This window comes from Taeniopygia guttata, chromosome 3 (assembly GCF_048771995.1).
Source record: "Taeniopygia guttata chromosome 3, bTaeGut7.mat, whole genome shotgun sequence".
NCBI classification, from domain to species: Eukaryota; Metazoa; Chordata; class Aves; order Passeriformes; family Estrildidae; genus Taeniopygia; species Taeniopygia guttata.
In genome coordinates this window covers 47,099,459-47,115,709 of record NC_133027.1, presented here as the reverse complement: position 1 = coordinate 47,115,709, position 16,251 = coordinate 47,099,459, and the positions used below count along the sequence as shown (strand labels likewise).

Genomic DNA, 16,251 nt, shown 5'->3' with positions numbered 1-16,251 from the left:
TTTGGCAGATTCTTTTTTAAACAGCAAATAACTTTTTTGTCAGTACACTTAAAAAAAAAAAAGATTAAAAAAATCGAACTTTCCAGAAATGTTTGTGTTATAAATTTATATTATCAGAAGTATATGTATTACTGCAGGGTTTTTGGAGTTAGTTATCATAATTAACTAGCTTGCATGAAAGTTGAAAATCTTCAACCACAGACTTCAGTGTAGGATCAGCCTTGATTGACAATTGATTGAAAAAACTTTTAGTAGTTGGTGCTGTAAACTGTCTGCAGGCATTCCAAGTCAATAATTAATCGACCATCCCACATGGTATTAGATACAGCACAGCAACTTCAGTGTGTAAGAGGCGTCTTGATGCTCGCTAGAAACTATTGTAAAGAAACTATTGTAAAGCTGCTGTGAGTAACTCCAGAGATATTAACAAGGCTTTATTTAAATGCTAATGTGTTGTTAAATTTTTCTGAGGTGGCTTAATTTCTTTGTCTTGTGTTGTCTCATTTGGAAAGAGCCTAATCTTCAGAAGTAGTTAACACTCTCACATCTTGTCTTAAACTAGCACATCTAAAATATTTAAGCATCACCTGTTAGTATCCTGCCAATAAATGCTTTTTAGTTTGCATTAATGAGGACAAGTAATACTAATACCTGATGTATTTGTTCATGAAAGCATATCTTAACATAATTGTCTTCTGATGTATTTTTATTAGGTAGTAAAATTAAAAATGGAGATTCTGGCAATATGCTACAGAAACAAAATTTTAAGAATCTGAAAGGCTATGTTGTAGCAGTATGTTACACTATATAAATATATTTCATGTACTTTCTTTGCCCCCAAAAAAGCTCTTGTACACTTCTGAAGAAAAGAAATAAAGAAACAACTTGCTTTTTATGTAAATTAATCTGGCCTAGTTGCCATCACTGCTTCCCCAAATATGTTTTTTTCTTCTGGTTATATTAATAAATCAAGATGTTTTTAGGACAGAAGATTAGCATTTTGCTTTAGATACTGTGTAGTTTTAATAAACTGTAGTAATTTCCATTAACACTTCAAGTCACTGTATCTAGTATGTTCAATACAAACACTCTTCTTTATCTACCTAAGTTATTTTAAATTTAAGGGCTGAAAAGCTTTCATATGTATTATGGAAGCCTAAATGGAATACTCATACCTCTGACAGAGTGTCATCACTTCAGTCTTCTGTTGACTTCATAAACACAGTAAGATATTGGGTCAGGTGGATAAACTCATTAATAATCTAGAGAGATTTCATCACTGATCTGCTGCACCTCAGTTTTCATTTCATCTATCAGTGTAGTCTATAACCTGAGGAACCTCTTGCTCTGAGACTTGCAGGTTAGAGTATAAGCATGTTTTCTTGAAGGAGATGTTATTGTGGCTGAGACGGGGAGTATGAACTCGAAGCCCTTTAGCTGCTCTGCTTGCCTGTGAGCACACTTTTACCAGTGCTGTTGTGTGGTAAATATAAGGAATGTTCATGCCTCCATGGAAAGGAGCTGGTTGCTTAGTGCTCACTGCAAGATACCACATGATAAGAGCATGCCCATGGCAGTTACCTGCGTGTTGGTGGAGGTGCTGACAACTTCTGCTTTCATTTAGCCTAATTTGTTCATCCAGCTGCATGAATATCTAAGGCTACTCCAAATGTGTTACTCTGCATGTGAAAATGCCCATAACAAATACTAAGAATGTAATATAACTGTTTAATGGATGTGTTTATGAACAATTTTTAAGTGGTATCTCACTCATTTATGCTGTGGAGAAGTATGCCATTGAATACGTACTGCTTTTGGTTATTCAGGCAAATATATATGAGGGGTGCTGGCAACTTCCCATTAGCACAGAAGAGCTGTGTAAGCTCTTTGTGGCCAGAGCTTTTAGGTTCAAAAAGTGAAGTTTTTGGTCCTCAAACATAATCTCATTGCTAGTAAGAGATTCACAGAGTGAAAGAAGGGAGCACCTCTTAACAGCTCTGAAGTGATGGTGATGTGGAGTTAGGAACCTTCCTTGCACGTGTCCAGCATACTTCAACTCAGCATCTGCAGAATCCTTATCTTGAAATTTTGGAGGTACCAGTTTGAAATGAATGTCTGCAAGTATTCTGTGGAAGGACTCTTCTGAATAAGTGGTGGTTTTCTGCGTGAAAACCTGGAAACTGGATTAACACTTAGTCAAAAATACTTGTGCCCAAGGTGGCAGGGTACATAAGTACTTAAAGCCTTTGCTTCTAGCTTGTCTTAGGCTGTGACTGTTGATACTAAAACACAAATTACAAGTGTCATTTTTAAAGTGAAACTGTTTGATTTTCAATAATAGTTTTTAAAATATAAATATTTATCAAGCTGTGTAAATAATGTGATATCTGGAAAGGAATATATTTTTCTTTTCGTAGGCAAGAAAATTTAGCAATCTTGGACTATACCTACAGTAGCTAAGTAACTGGGATAAGTGCTCAAGAGTCTTAAAAGATAATTTGTGGTCTCTATAATTTTTTAATGGGCACATTAAATCTTAACTTTAAATAGCTTTCCTTTTCTTCAGCCAATTTCAGGTTTTCAGTCTCTGTATTCAGAGCCTTTTTCCTCCCCTGTTGCTTATACATTTTCACAGCCTTTACCAGCTATGCCTGTGGCTGGAGAAGCCTTCCTTGGTCTCTGTCCCTTGCTCCTCCCAGTTTCAATGTTTTATGTGTCAGTCTTTGCTTGGAAGAGCCTCTCTGGTTACTGTTCTCCAAGTTCTCTCCCTCCCTGACGCCAAAGCCCTGAGCTGTGTTGGTGCAGTTGCTGTGTCTTCCTTACACAGCGTGCACTGCTCTCTGTTCACACCCATGTTTTGTTGCTGTACTGGCCTTTCCCAGGCTTGAGCTTTCCAAAGCAGGAGCTGGTTTTTGGTACTTTAGATACTGTGCCCTTTGTGCAAGAAAGGCTGCATAAACAAACAATAAAATACTTGAATTGGTTCTTGTGTAGGCAGTGTTCACTCGTGTTTAGAATAGCAATATTCCAGATCTATGCCTTTCAGTTATTTATGGTCATTTTGGGAAGTACATTCTGTATTGAAAGGGTTCATGCTTGTTCCTGCCTGGCCTGTTAGAAAATTATTTTAATCGGTGTGAAACCTTCTTAAACGCAGATAACCTTTAATTTATGTGAATAATTGTTGTGATGAGATGCTTTTAAATTGTTTTGAGGTGATGATAGTTCTGAATTAGTGCTGATTTAAGGGTTAAGTCTTCAGTTCTTCACATCGAGACCATCTAGACCTTTATTGTTACACTGGATTTACAATGATTGAAGCTTATGCTACAAAAAGAACACCATAAAAATTTGAATCCGAGCTGAACATTAAGCTCCTTTCCCCCTAGCATTTTCTGATAAAATGAGAAAAAAGGGAATGCAGTATTATTCTAAATTTGAGTGCATTGTATTGAGAAACATTACCAAGACATCATGAATGTAAATACATGCAGATGTGCTACTTCGTATCTCTTAATCTCGCTGGTGTGTGGGAGTAATGGCAGATAATGAATATATCTCAGACTTCAGAAAACAAGTAGAAATACTATAACTTATGAATCTATCTGCAAACATAGCCTTTGTTATATCTTTCTGACTTTTTTATCTACAAGAAAAGAGCCGGAAAAGATTTCAGGGAATCATCCTATCTTGTTGGTTCTTTACTAACTTTGTAAATACTGCCTCATAAAATCTCATCAGTGCCGTTTCATCCAAGGGAATTGTTGCAGCCCCATCCATGACAGAGCACCTTGAGCACATGAGCAGGTTGGCTCCAGGGTGAGCACTGCAGCTACCCGGGGACCCTGCTTTAAGGAGTACAGTACTGTAATGGAGATGTGGGCTGCAGAGGCAGGACAAATCTTGAGATGGAGTGGGGATTCTGTAGTCTGGTTAATGTTGTGAAACAAGTGCACTTCCGAAGAACAGCTGAAATGAGTGTCTGTGACATGCAGCATGCCATTGGCTGGCTGCATTTACTGATTACTTAAAAGACTTCATAGCTGCTTGTTCAGGTGGAGACACTTTAGGAAAACCTCCAACAGAAAACTAGGAGCACAATACTTCTCTAACTTAATGTTACGAGACTGGGTTTGAAATATAACAGCCGAAGAAGCTGGCCATTGATACTTGTCTTCTTAAAAATCAGAGTCTTCATGAGCCTGAAGATCTCCCAGATGTCAGGAAGCTGAGAACTGACTGAGAGATAAAGAGAGATTTAATCTGAGTCCTGAGATGAACAGGGTGATGGTGATAACTAGTTTCTGTTAGGACAGGTTTCAAAGGTTATGTTTTATTTAGCTTTGTTTGTAACGCATGTGTAAGCTGAACAGTGGCACTTTGTCTATCTGCTTGCTTTGGGGTCTGCATTTGCTTTTATTTCACTTCAAGACACCTGGGGTCATGCTGCTTCAAGTGATACATCAGTTAATTGCCTAAACATGGTAACTGGATGTTGAGTTTGTGACCTTAAGGTCCAGATGACTGTTAAGTCCCAGTCAGTATTGCTGTAGGCACAAGGCTTGTATTAGGGTGATAAAATTTCTTCTTGAAACATGAAAACTGATCTGCTGAACAAATCATGAGGAAAAAGGGACACTTAACCTAGCCCTGCAAATAGTGGAATGTGGGACCTTACTTTAACAAAATGCTCCAAGGAAGACTATATATAAGGATTTGGCTTACATTATAAATCACTGATCTAGATTGTTTCCACAGAGAGAAGGTTGATGCTATAGTATAACAAGCATTTGAATGGCTCATATAGGTAAGGGTTAGTTTTAGTCTTTAGACTCAACATCAAGGAAGGAGGGGAGAAGAGATGGCATTTCACTTTTTTATTCTTGAGATAATGAGCATAGAAAAACAGCATATGTGAAAATGGATAAAAAATATAGCTTGATGCTACAAAATTATATATGTAATAAACTGACAAAAGCTAATAAAAATATATTGAATACTATTAGACATAAACCTTTGATTGTTAAAGTCCTGTAAAATGTTTTTACCGCTTTTCTAAATTTTGCCAAGTTTATACTCCAATAACAAAAAAAATGTATTCCATAGTTCTGAGTCCTTTCAGCTATATTCCATTACCATATGCAGACAAAAGGGGACTCGTTAAGATCCACTCAGTATGGAAGTAACCACTTCAGGTAATCATGCTACCCTATTCTTTTCCTCCTTTGAAATTTCCATTAAAGGCTTTTAGTATTTCAACCTAATTCAGTCAATCTAAACTATCCAAGCAGAAGCTTGTTTGTAATGAAAATGGGTTACATTTATATCTATTCATTTGGTACTATATTATTTATTGCAGTCAGAAAAGCTTTGTTAATTATTTGCCTCTACCAGACTCTTGGGGGAATGGAGATATTGGAGTTTTACTGCCAAAAATACTTTGTGAAAGGCAATTAAGAAAATGTTTTATGATGGTGTCACCAGTCTCACTTTCAGTCATATATTGTTTGATTGGATAGAGGCTTCATGCTCCTGTCTTAATAACCCTACTAAATCAAGAGGAGTTGTCAGAATATAAAACAAATACCAGTTTTTGGCCGTGGTGGAATTTAGTGCTGCAACTGAAAGAATTAGCAGTTATCTATTTTTCATGCTGCTGTAACAGAAACAAAGTAATGCAAGGAACAGGTGAGAATTGCATCATGTCATTTCCCCCTTCTCGTAAATTCTAGTCCTAAGCTTAGTACAGGCATAGACTTTCTTATGTTAGTTTTCTGTCAGACTTACTGTCTCCTGGCTTTTGCTTTTAAAAAGGTGAAGAAAATAGTAGTGTTGTAATGTTTCACGTGTGCACATCACAGTTCGGAAATGGGGTAGCAGAGGTTGGACAATCTGTCTTGTCCTGTGCTGTGCCTGGTGCTCCCAAAAAGCACAGGCAAGGTCTAAAAACAAGGCTCTAGATGGTTGCTGGGTATCTGCATGGGAATTTTGCTGGAGTGTGTACTGCAGTGTGTTGAAAATTCCAGTGACAATGTGAATTCAGAATATTATTTGAACGTTTGCATTATGACCTTTTATTTTTCATTGAAAAATTATGATCATATTTGTTTCTTTGTTTCTGACTTCTCCCTCCTTTATCCTTCTCAAGGTTGCATGTAACATTTTAAGTTCAAGTATGCTATTGCAGCACTAGGAACAGCAGAATGCTTTGGATAATGTTGCATAGCAACATAAAATCTAGTTTGTGTCAAATGTTTTGGCATTCTCCTAATGTGACTTTTTTCATCCTTTTCTTTTTCACTTAAATTGCATTGCCATTGATTGGATTGAAACTATTGGTACACTGGTACATTGTAAAGATTGTTTTAATCAAAGCAATGCCCAGAATCCAAGCTTGTCTTGCATTAGTTTAATGCCCTTTCAGCCATAAGAAACCTGAAATTGTGTGTGAAAGAAAGACTGTTTCATTTCTGAACTTTTGTGCAACCCAGAATTATATTCTCTTCTTGTGATTACTCTTATTTCCTATTCCCCTTATGTGTATAGTCAATTTTCCAATGACGTAAGTGCAACTATATTATCCATTGGTTAACCAGGGAGTAGAGTTGATGAATAGTCTTTTCTTGTTTCAACAATAATCAAAGCATCTTTGAGTTTATAAGTCAAATATTTTATCTAGAAATTGCCTAAGAAACCATTGCTTCAGATGGATTTTGAAAAGTATTCTTATAAGGACTATGGATGTTTTGGCCATTTCTGGGGAAGGCCTAGACAGAAGTGAGGGGAGTGAATTTAAAGAATTAATATCATTTGAAGTATATGCTTAATTACATCTCAAGAGAACATCTGACCTATGAAAAATCAAGTCAGAGACACGAATATTCTACCTGACCACTGGATTTAATTGAGTGGTTATATATGAGAGTAACTGAAGGAGTAGTAACTTAATTAGAATGTACATCTGTGTGTGATATGTGTGATTTGGTTAAAATTAAGGTGGGAGTGGAAAAGTCTGTTTTTCCCTTTGATGAAATACATAAGTTGTTCTAGAGACTGGACTTCCAGGCTGACACTGACATCTCAGATATACTTATCTGGTGCTAAATGTGTGGCTCCAGAGCTGTTCAGCCAAAGGTGCAGTAGGGTTGGTTACAGAAGGGTGACAGAGATGCTCTGTGAGCCTCAGCTGTCCTACCACTCGGCTCGGCAGCATGAGTGGTTTGAGGGGACTTGAGCTATGGGGGTTGTAGAAATGGTGAAGCTTTCTTGAGGAGGATTGCAGGAGGAGGACGGGGGGACAGATCTATGTTTTAACAAGAGACATTTTGGTTAGGTGATGGGAAACAATTTTTTGCCGGGTATTGCCCACCAGAAGGGCTTGGTAACCTCCAGTGTTGGAGACTTGCAGCTCCCTTGGTCATGATACTGAGCAATCTGATGCAGCTTCAAACTTGACATTTGCAAAATGTCCACATGACCTCTAGAGGTTCTATCCAGCTCAAAGCATTCTGTGATTTTGGCTGATCCTCCAGATGAGTATCCAGAGTCTTGGGCTGTTGAAATCTGTCTGTAATGAAGCCTGTGTAGTGACATCTTTGCTTTTGTTGAAGGCTAGATCACCTTAAGCTTAATTCATGGATTTTTTAAAAAGAAATATATGCGGATCTATGGTTGCACTATGGCCAAAGTTTGGGGTTTTTTCTGCTTTCCTTTACCTATGCTTTTTATGCCATGTTTTATAAGAGTATATAGCATGAAAAGATTTCTTTGATAACTAGCTTCCATATGAAAACAGCACATTTCCCCTTTCAACACATACTGAATACAAGCAAGGAATGTGTTTAACCAAAATCTTTACCTAAGGCATTCCAAAGAAATATTTCAGGTATCTTCTGTATGTTTTGTTCCTACTCCTAGTTAGTAATATGTTTTACCATCAGTCTCAGGTAAATTCTGCAGATGTAGTTGCTATAGAATTCATGGTAGCTGGAGTTAAATGTCTATTTTGACCACATCCGATCAGCTGCTATCATAATAGCAGAAATACATAATGTAGAACGTAGACTAGTAGAAATACATAAGTCACTACCATAATCTGACAGCATGGTTTTTGACTGAATATGCAGTTTCCATATATCAGAATCCCACGAGAGTGTTTTTTCTTTATTAGTTCTGTACACATTTAATTTTAAAATTATTTTATAAGTACTAAGAGTGGAGATAAAAAGTTACTGTGCACTTTTAAATGTTTCTGTTGTCACTAATATTCCTCTAATGGTAATAAAATGAATTTGGGGAACTTTTTAAACACAGTCTGGTGACACTTAGCTGTAAAATTTTGTGTACTGTTTTATAGTGGTTGGACCTGGGGTGGATGCCTTGTGCCCACCAAAACCCCTTCAACTAGACAGGGGAGAGAAAATAGAAAAAAAAAAGCTGATGGGGTGAGAGAAGGACAGAGAGAGATCACTCACCAGTTGCCATCACAGGCAAACCAGACTTAACTTAAGCAAATTAGTTGAATTCATTCCCAGTCGAAATCAGACCTGGATAATGAGAAGTAAAGTGAATCCCAAAACCACATCCCTCACTCTCCTGCCTAGGATTAACTTTGTTCCCGATTCTCTACCTACTCCCCACTCAGTGGCACAGGGAGATAGGGAATGTGGTTAGCAGCAAGTTAATCCCATGTTGGTTCTGCCACTCAGGGAGGGAGTCCTTCCCCTGCTCCACTGCCATGTCCCTTCCATGGGAGACACTCTTCCATCAACTTCTCTGAGGAGTCTTTCCCACAGATTTCAGTTCTTCACTGGCTGCTCCAGCATGGGTCCACAGGATCTCAAGTCCTGTGTCACAACTGTCTTGTGGGTTTCTCCACAGGCTACAGATGGATCTCTGCTTCACTGTAGATCACCATGGGCCACAGGGAAACATCCTGCCTCACCATGGTCTGCACCGCAGGCTGCAGGAGAGTTTTGGCTCCAGAGACTGGATCACCTCCTGCTTCTCCTTCTTCACTTATCTTGGTGTCTGCAGAGTTTCTCTCATATATTCCCACTCTTCTCTACTCTGACCTCAATTACTTCTGTGCAATAACATTTTTTTTCCTTTAAAATCTGTCATCCCAGAGGCACAAGCACTCTGCTTGATGGGATAAAAGCATTCTGTGGTACTCTTTGTTTCCTGTGTTCTTTTTATTTACTTTAAGTGTTTACATCTTTTTTCCCCCTCCTTTTCAGATTTAAATAAGTTTTGAGTTCAGTTGAATGATCTACTATTTCAAAGCATTTTGTATGCCTTGAGATTTTGCTGACTCTTTAGATCATGTGCCGTTGTAATCAGCTTTATGTTTGGCCTTTTGATAATTTGATAATTATTATCAAATTATTACAAATGTATACCAAATTATTATTAATGTATTATTACATTATTGATTCAAATGAAATTATAATTATCTTGATGGGATTTGTTAAAGATATTACTTTGAAAGGTGAATAATTTCAACAGAATAGAGAAATAACGGAAGAAAATAGTATGATTACAAATCTAGGCCAAAAATGTATTGAAATATGGTTAGGTTTTTATAACATTAAGGATAACAGCTGATAAAAACCAAGCTGAAAGTGATGTTATGTAATCAGAGTAGTGACTCTTATATGAGTTTGCAGTATGTAAAGCTAAAAAGAAGCAGATGTGGAAATATTTTACTCTATATGGTATACTTCTGTCTAGTGCTTCAGTATCAGAAAAATGTTGACCAAACAGTTTTCTAAGAAAGAGAAGTGGGAATAACAATTTTCCTGCATGACTTTCAATACATGGAAGTATCTTAAATGGAAGTGGTAATGATTTGGAGGTTTGCAGTGCGTAATAAAATATTTTAAGAACCTTTAACTTTTAAAATTAAATTTAATTAGCTCAGTTGTTACCAGCAGTGTTAGTATCTGTGTGCCAGTTTATTGATCTGAGCACTAGGTTTGAACAGTGTTGGTTTAAGGCAGGGAAGTGCCTACATTTTCCTTACAGATGAGAAAAACAAAAGCTTTGTTTGTACATTTCAATGAGCAATCAGCATCTCCCTCTTAATCTTGAACTGAGAAGTTCAGTGGTCTTTGGAGTAGAGCCTGCAGAGTGGAACACTGCCATCTCACTCACAACCTTTGTCATTTGGGGAGCAGCATGCTGAAAGCTGAGACAAAAATACTATTGCTCTCCTCTTGCTTGTGCAATGAAAGTGTCTCTATGTATCAACACTGTTCTGTTTATAATTGTTTTTTCAAATAATGGAGACTTGAAAAGACCTCATCACAAGGCAGTGTCACTAACTGTGGGGAGAGTTTTTCTGTAAGGCTTGCAATTTCTTTTACAATAGGTGCCTCCTAATTTGATATCATTCTTTTTCCACTGGCACATTCCAAAAAGGAAACACATTTGTTTGGATATAAACAATAAAGAATTGTGTATGGAAAGTGGTATATCCCTATGGACATTTTCTCATAGGACTCTAATTCTGCACCAAATCTCTTATGAATTGTGTCACTGCTCTATTAAGGAGATCACAACAACCTTTAAAACTGAAGTATTGCCGTCTATTGTTAGGTTGTTGTTCCTGTTTTGAACTGTTATACTCTTTTAATACCATAGATGTTTTATTTTCTTTCAACCATTCTTCTCTTTTACTGTCTAAATATTAAAATTGGAAGTGTGTCTTGGCATGGATGTCTGTACGAGTCCCAGTCATGACGCATCTAGTATTTATGAAAACACACTTGTTAATCTGACATTTTAATTCCTCTTCCACCAAGATTTTTAAAATTGTTTTTTTCCCTCTATTCCACCAATTTAGAAAAGTAAATGTTATTATCTATGCTTATTACTTGTAAAGAACCTATTGTAAAGACTCATAAAGAATCATTGTCATCTTCCATCCCTTTTTGCAAGTATTTCAGTTTCTTGCTTCAACTGTTTGTTGCTGTTAACCTTGCTCTTTTTGCAAATGTGTTTTAGACAGTCAAACTTCAACTGAATTTCTCAGCAGGGATTTGCCTGTTCATTTTGGTGGCTTATATTAAATGTGAGACTCCTAATTCTTACTGTTTCTGTTGTTCCTATAGCAACTAGGTAGGGGGAGATGCGGCAGCATCACTTTGCTTCCCAGCTGGTGTTTGTGTTCTAAGCAAAGGTGGAAAGTAAGAGGAAAATAGATTATTAATTAGGATGCAACTGGTTTAAAAGTATACTCCTTGTTGGGTTGTCTCACCCAACTACTACTCTAGAGTAGTTAGTTAATGATTTTGAGCAGGGCTTCTCAGACTTTATTAAAATTTTGTCCTCTTGGCTAGAGACGCAATTTATTGTAAGTATGTGCCAACTTTTGGTCTTTTAGCTGCAGCTTGGTTCTTGATGGTTCCTTCCAGCTAAAATTCTGTTTTCTTCATCTGATAGCTGACAGTAGGATTTGTGTCGGGAACTAGATTGGTGTTTATGACTTATATATAGCCTGAACATAAATTAAGTGTGAGGCTTTCTAATACCTGATTTTTGCAGCTGTCCAGTAGCTGTAGTATACTAGACTGTAGTTTTATTTTTGACTAAGTGGTGATCTTGGAGTAAAATGTTTTGATATTTAAATGCTACATTTTCAGAGATTACTAAGAACTAAGGTAGAGCTAACATGTTCTACCTTTTCCAAGAAGCAGAGGTTGTTTGAATTCTCCTTCAGTAGTACTTTCTCTTACCTCATGATAGAAACCTGCATAGCATAGTTTTCTGAGGATCTCTGATGCCAAATTACTCTCTCTGAAGTAAACCAAAATCTTTCCTCCATACCTGAGCACCTGAAGTTCTGCTGCTCTGCCTTGGTGCCTCTTTTTTAGCTAAGCACTACTGCTCTGTGAGGGTTGTGTTTCTCTCACCATGGTATGTGCATTGTGAAGACTCTGGGAAGAGTTTTACAATATTCAAGCCATTATTATATGAAACAACCACAGAATATTTGACCTATATTTTAAGCTCCTCTTAAGCTGTTTGTTTTTATTAAATAAAAACTCTTGGGCACGGGAACTGGTTATCATATATTGCATCTCAAGAAGATGGGTCCCATCTGGTTTAGCATATTTGCATTGAAAAGCCTTTCCTAGCCAGAGCAGATCTGATTAGCAAGAGGAACTTAGAAAGTGCTGATTAGTAGATAATCAAGTGGTTAATTTGCTCATGTGGGAAATAAGAGGTTGAGATGTAGACTTCTTGTTACTTAAAAAACCAGGTTGGAATCAAGGCTTATCGCCTCTCAGGAAGGTGCCACGATGCAAAGTGTTACTGACACCGTGGGGATCCTGCAGGCATCAGGTTGCCATCCTTGAAATCCCTGCTGTCTTCCCACTGGTGGTGGTGCCTCAGGAGAAGCACTTACTATTTTGCTCAATTAAAGTTTTTAATTGTTTCCCATTTTATTCCTTCCCTGTTTCCCCTGCCTCTGGCTCTCTCAGAGGGGTTCACAAGAGCTAATGAACGTGACATCTGCTAAGTTTATAAATCAGTTTGTTTCTCTGCTGGCGGCCTAAGCAGGGTTCCAATCCTCACTGGATTACATATTAGAACAGATTTAATTTTATTAAGAACAACATATCTTATAAACATTCTGGCTTTAAAAATAATAATAAATGGACAAGTCTCTTGCTTCCATAGACTCTTAACCTAGCGTATCTCCTGTATTCATGGGACCACTAAGTCTCCTAGGGCTTTGGGGAGTCTTTCTGAGGCTGAGGGTGCTGGAGCTATTCTGCCTCTAGAAAAGAAGGCTCATATGGGATCTTATCAATGTGTATAGGTGCCTGATAAGTGTGATTAAAGAACACTGAGCCAGACTCCATGCAGTGCTATCCAGTGGTGGAACAGGAGGCAGTAGATGTAAATATACTGTATTGATAAACGTTTTTTACTGTGAGAGTGGTCAAAACACTGGAATTTTGAGAGAGAGGCTGTGAAGTCTCCATCTGTGGAGAAGTTTAAAACCCAACTTGGCTCAGGCCTGAGCAATCTGCTGTAATTTGTAACCCTGCTTTGAGGCTTGGTTATCTCCAGAGGTCCTTTCCAACCTGAAATATTCTGTGAATGTTGTGGATTATGTGAGCAGATGAAAGAGTTGGGAGCTTTTTATCTGTTAATAAATTGCTGCTTGGAGAATATTATATTGCCAAAAATAAAATACGGCTTTTGTGATTTCTGAAAGTCCTTTCTTCTTAGATTTTAATTTTTATCTTACAAAATCTTCTGAAGTTAGAATGTTTATTTCTTACAACTTAATTCATTTATTAGAAACAACCTAACCTATAAATCAGTGCAGTAATAACATTTTAATCAGCTTGCTTCACTTGACAAGTAAATGTATTTTTATAGTGTTTAAAATCCAATCCTGAATGTAAAAGTCTGTTGAAGTATTTTTGATTCAAAGAATAATTAAGATTTTAAAATCCCTCTAAGATTGAGTCCAACCGTTAACCTCTCACCACCATGTGTAGAACTAAACCATACCCTCAAGTACCAAATCCTCGGTTTTTTTAACAATTCCAGGGATGGTGATTCTAAGTTTCTTGGGCGGCCTGTTCCGATGCCTGCAGCTACAGCTTTCCAGCCACTTTTCCCCAGCCTGCAGCACTGCATGGGATTGTTGTGACCCAAGGGCACGAGACAACACTTTGCCTGCAACCTCATACTGTTGGCTTTAGTGCATCAATTCAGCAAACTCACCATACTCAACTCTGAATCAAAGTTGCTAGGCAAAAGTTTAGGAAGAATTTAATCAAGAAAACTGAAGTTTTGCTCCCTTGGTTAGGACAATTGTATCCATTTGATTTCTAACAGGTAAAATGTAGTGTGAACTTGCATGCATCTCTTGCTGCCTGGTTACTGAATACGCAGAAAGTGATTGTTCTGTTCTCTGGAATATTCAATTCAGGGTAATACATAAATGTACAACCAGAGTTCTACAATTGCCTCGAGGTGTTGATTTTATTGTCATTAAATATTAGCTAAGAGCAAGTATCTTCTTTCCTAGATTTGCTGGTGTTTGCTCAAGGTCAGTTGAAATGGCTTGTGTTTTCCAAGAAGGGAGTGCATTTTGCCCCTTAAATGGTCCCAATATATGTTGGAGAATTAAAAGTCAGCGATGGTGTTGAGAATTACAGATTAAAAAAGGAAGAATAAAAGAGGCATCTGGAAAGAGAGGCAGTGGTTGGAGCCAGGGAAGAAACAATGGGTGTGGGGTGGGAAGAACAGCTTCCTGGAGGAAGGAGAAAGAAGAGGTGAAGTAGGGTGCTTTTTATTGTTTGTTTGTTTGCTTTTTCAAAAAAAGCTAAAGATGTGTAGTTTTGAATCAAATGAGTAACTCTAGTTTGAGTGTCTCATTTCAGGTAAATAGTGACAAGGAACTGAGAATTTAAGTGAGATTCCCTCATTGGTTTTCTGGACATCTCTTTCAGATTCTTGAATAAATCCTTCTTGAGCAGACCCTTCTGCAGGCATTAAGGATTTAAATATAATTATTGTTTGGATGAACATTCAAAAAATTCTGCTTTGAAGCTTTGTTATGCATCTCTTCATTCAAATCCCTTAATGTTTTCAATCTTGTTTACTTTTTACAGCTGTTAACACAATAGGGCAAAAGCTTCCAAGGAATGACTGTTGATGTCTGAGGGAACCTAGATGCTAATTGCAGAACAATTGCTGTGATGTCATGTGCAGATTTTATGTGGTGTTCACAAACAGCTGGTTGCAAACCAATAGATTGCAAAAAATGCATATAAAGGTTTTGTTCTACTTGTAAAGCTGCTGTCTGCACTGTCAAAAGCTTTTGGGAGTAGCTGTGTGTGAATACCCCTGCTTCAAGAGAATTCTCATAGCATGAAATCAAATTTGTTGAAAAAAGTGCTATTGCCCATGTGATTTTTATAATTCGTACACTAAAAACAAACACAGCTCTAAAAACGTAGTTATATAGGATGAAAACAGAAATGGCTCTCAACTATGCATTTGTATACCAAGATTTGGCATCACTTTAAATAAGTTATACCAACAAAAGTGGTTCCTGCCAGATTATTAATGTGTAGCATAAAAATTAGCCGAATATAAAACCTTCCTTCTCTCCAGTGAATATGATTATTCTAGTAACAATAGAAATGCACATTTAGTTAAAGATGGCATTTCTTATTGTGAAATGTCAAAGTATATTTCTGTTTTCTAATTGTGAAATTGGTAACTAGAGAGAAAAACTAAATGTCAGCAACATAAAGGAATGGTAATTTTAGATTTCTAAGGCTATTTGTAGACATGATTTAGTTATAAAATAAATGTATGCAATTTTATTAATCTCAAAAGTAATCATCAAAGGCTGATCAGCTTAAAATTCTGCTTTTGTTTTCCAGAAACCAGCAAACATTCTGGTAATGGGGGAAGGTCCTGAAAGAGGAAGAGTCAAAATAGGTAAACTTTTTGAGAAAATTTTATTGTGCAGCTGAGAAATTACTATAATAAAAAAATGCATCTTCTGTCTAAGATAGAAACAGATCTTCAGTATTCTTTGAGTGTATGGATCTACAGCCTCTAGTTCAATTTTAAATCTCATTCACTGAGTATACAGATTTAAGAAATTCCAAATATGTAATTAGGCATTTCCAAACTTGCCAAGGATATTGGATGAGACATAAAAGTATCTGTATGAAACAAAAAAGTTATAAGCACAGAGAACAGTGGCAATAGCCAGGTTTCTCTTGCGTTCTACTATGATTAGTTAGCATAAGTTAACGTTGTTACTTATTAATTGTGTTTGGTTTTTAATTTTTATATAAATAACATTACTGCACATATTTGTAGAAATCAAAAGGTTTGTTATGCAAAAGTTATTTGGTGTCAAGGTGAGTAACACATGTAGCTGTGTTGGTCTTTATCCAAAATCTAATTGCCTTCTCAGTTTTAGTGATGTGGATATTACCTATTTTAAATAAATCTTGTGGTAATACTGAAGTTTGTGTGAAAGAAAACTTTTTGATTTGAATTGGGTTTAAAATGTGTGGGTTTGACAGTACACCAAATTTTGTGCTTTCCCTCTAGCATTTCTTACGGTTACTTACGAGACTCATTCTAAGGAGAACTTCTGAGTTCTATAGAATGAATGCTTAGTTTTAAAATACACCTCTGTAACAGTGCATGCTGACTGACTCTGGAGCTCAGTCCTCCAAATCATCTCAGAGGCAT

At 36.9% G+C, this 16,251-nt stretch overlaps 1 protein-coding gene across 3 annotated transcripts in view; it reads left to right on the top strand.

Annotated features, from left to right (window-relative positions):
• CDK19 (cyclin dependent kinase 19) overlaps positions 1-16,251 on the top strand; it is a 138,201-nt gene that overhangs the window by 87,010 nt on the left and 34,940 nt on the right. For all 3 annotated transcript variants that reach the window (XM_072926785.1, XM_030267746.4, XM_030267745.4), the window contains exon 5: positions 15,423-15,480. In XM_072926785.1, the coding sequence (XP_072782886.1) occupies positions 15,423-15,480 (58 nt within the window). The remainder of the gene's footprint in view (positions 1-15,422; positions 15,481-16,251) is intronic.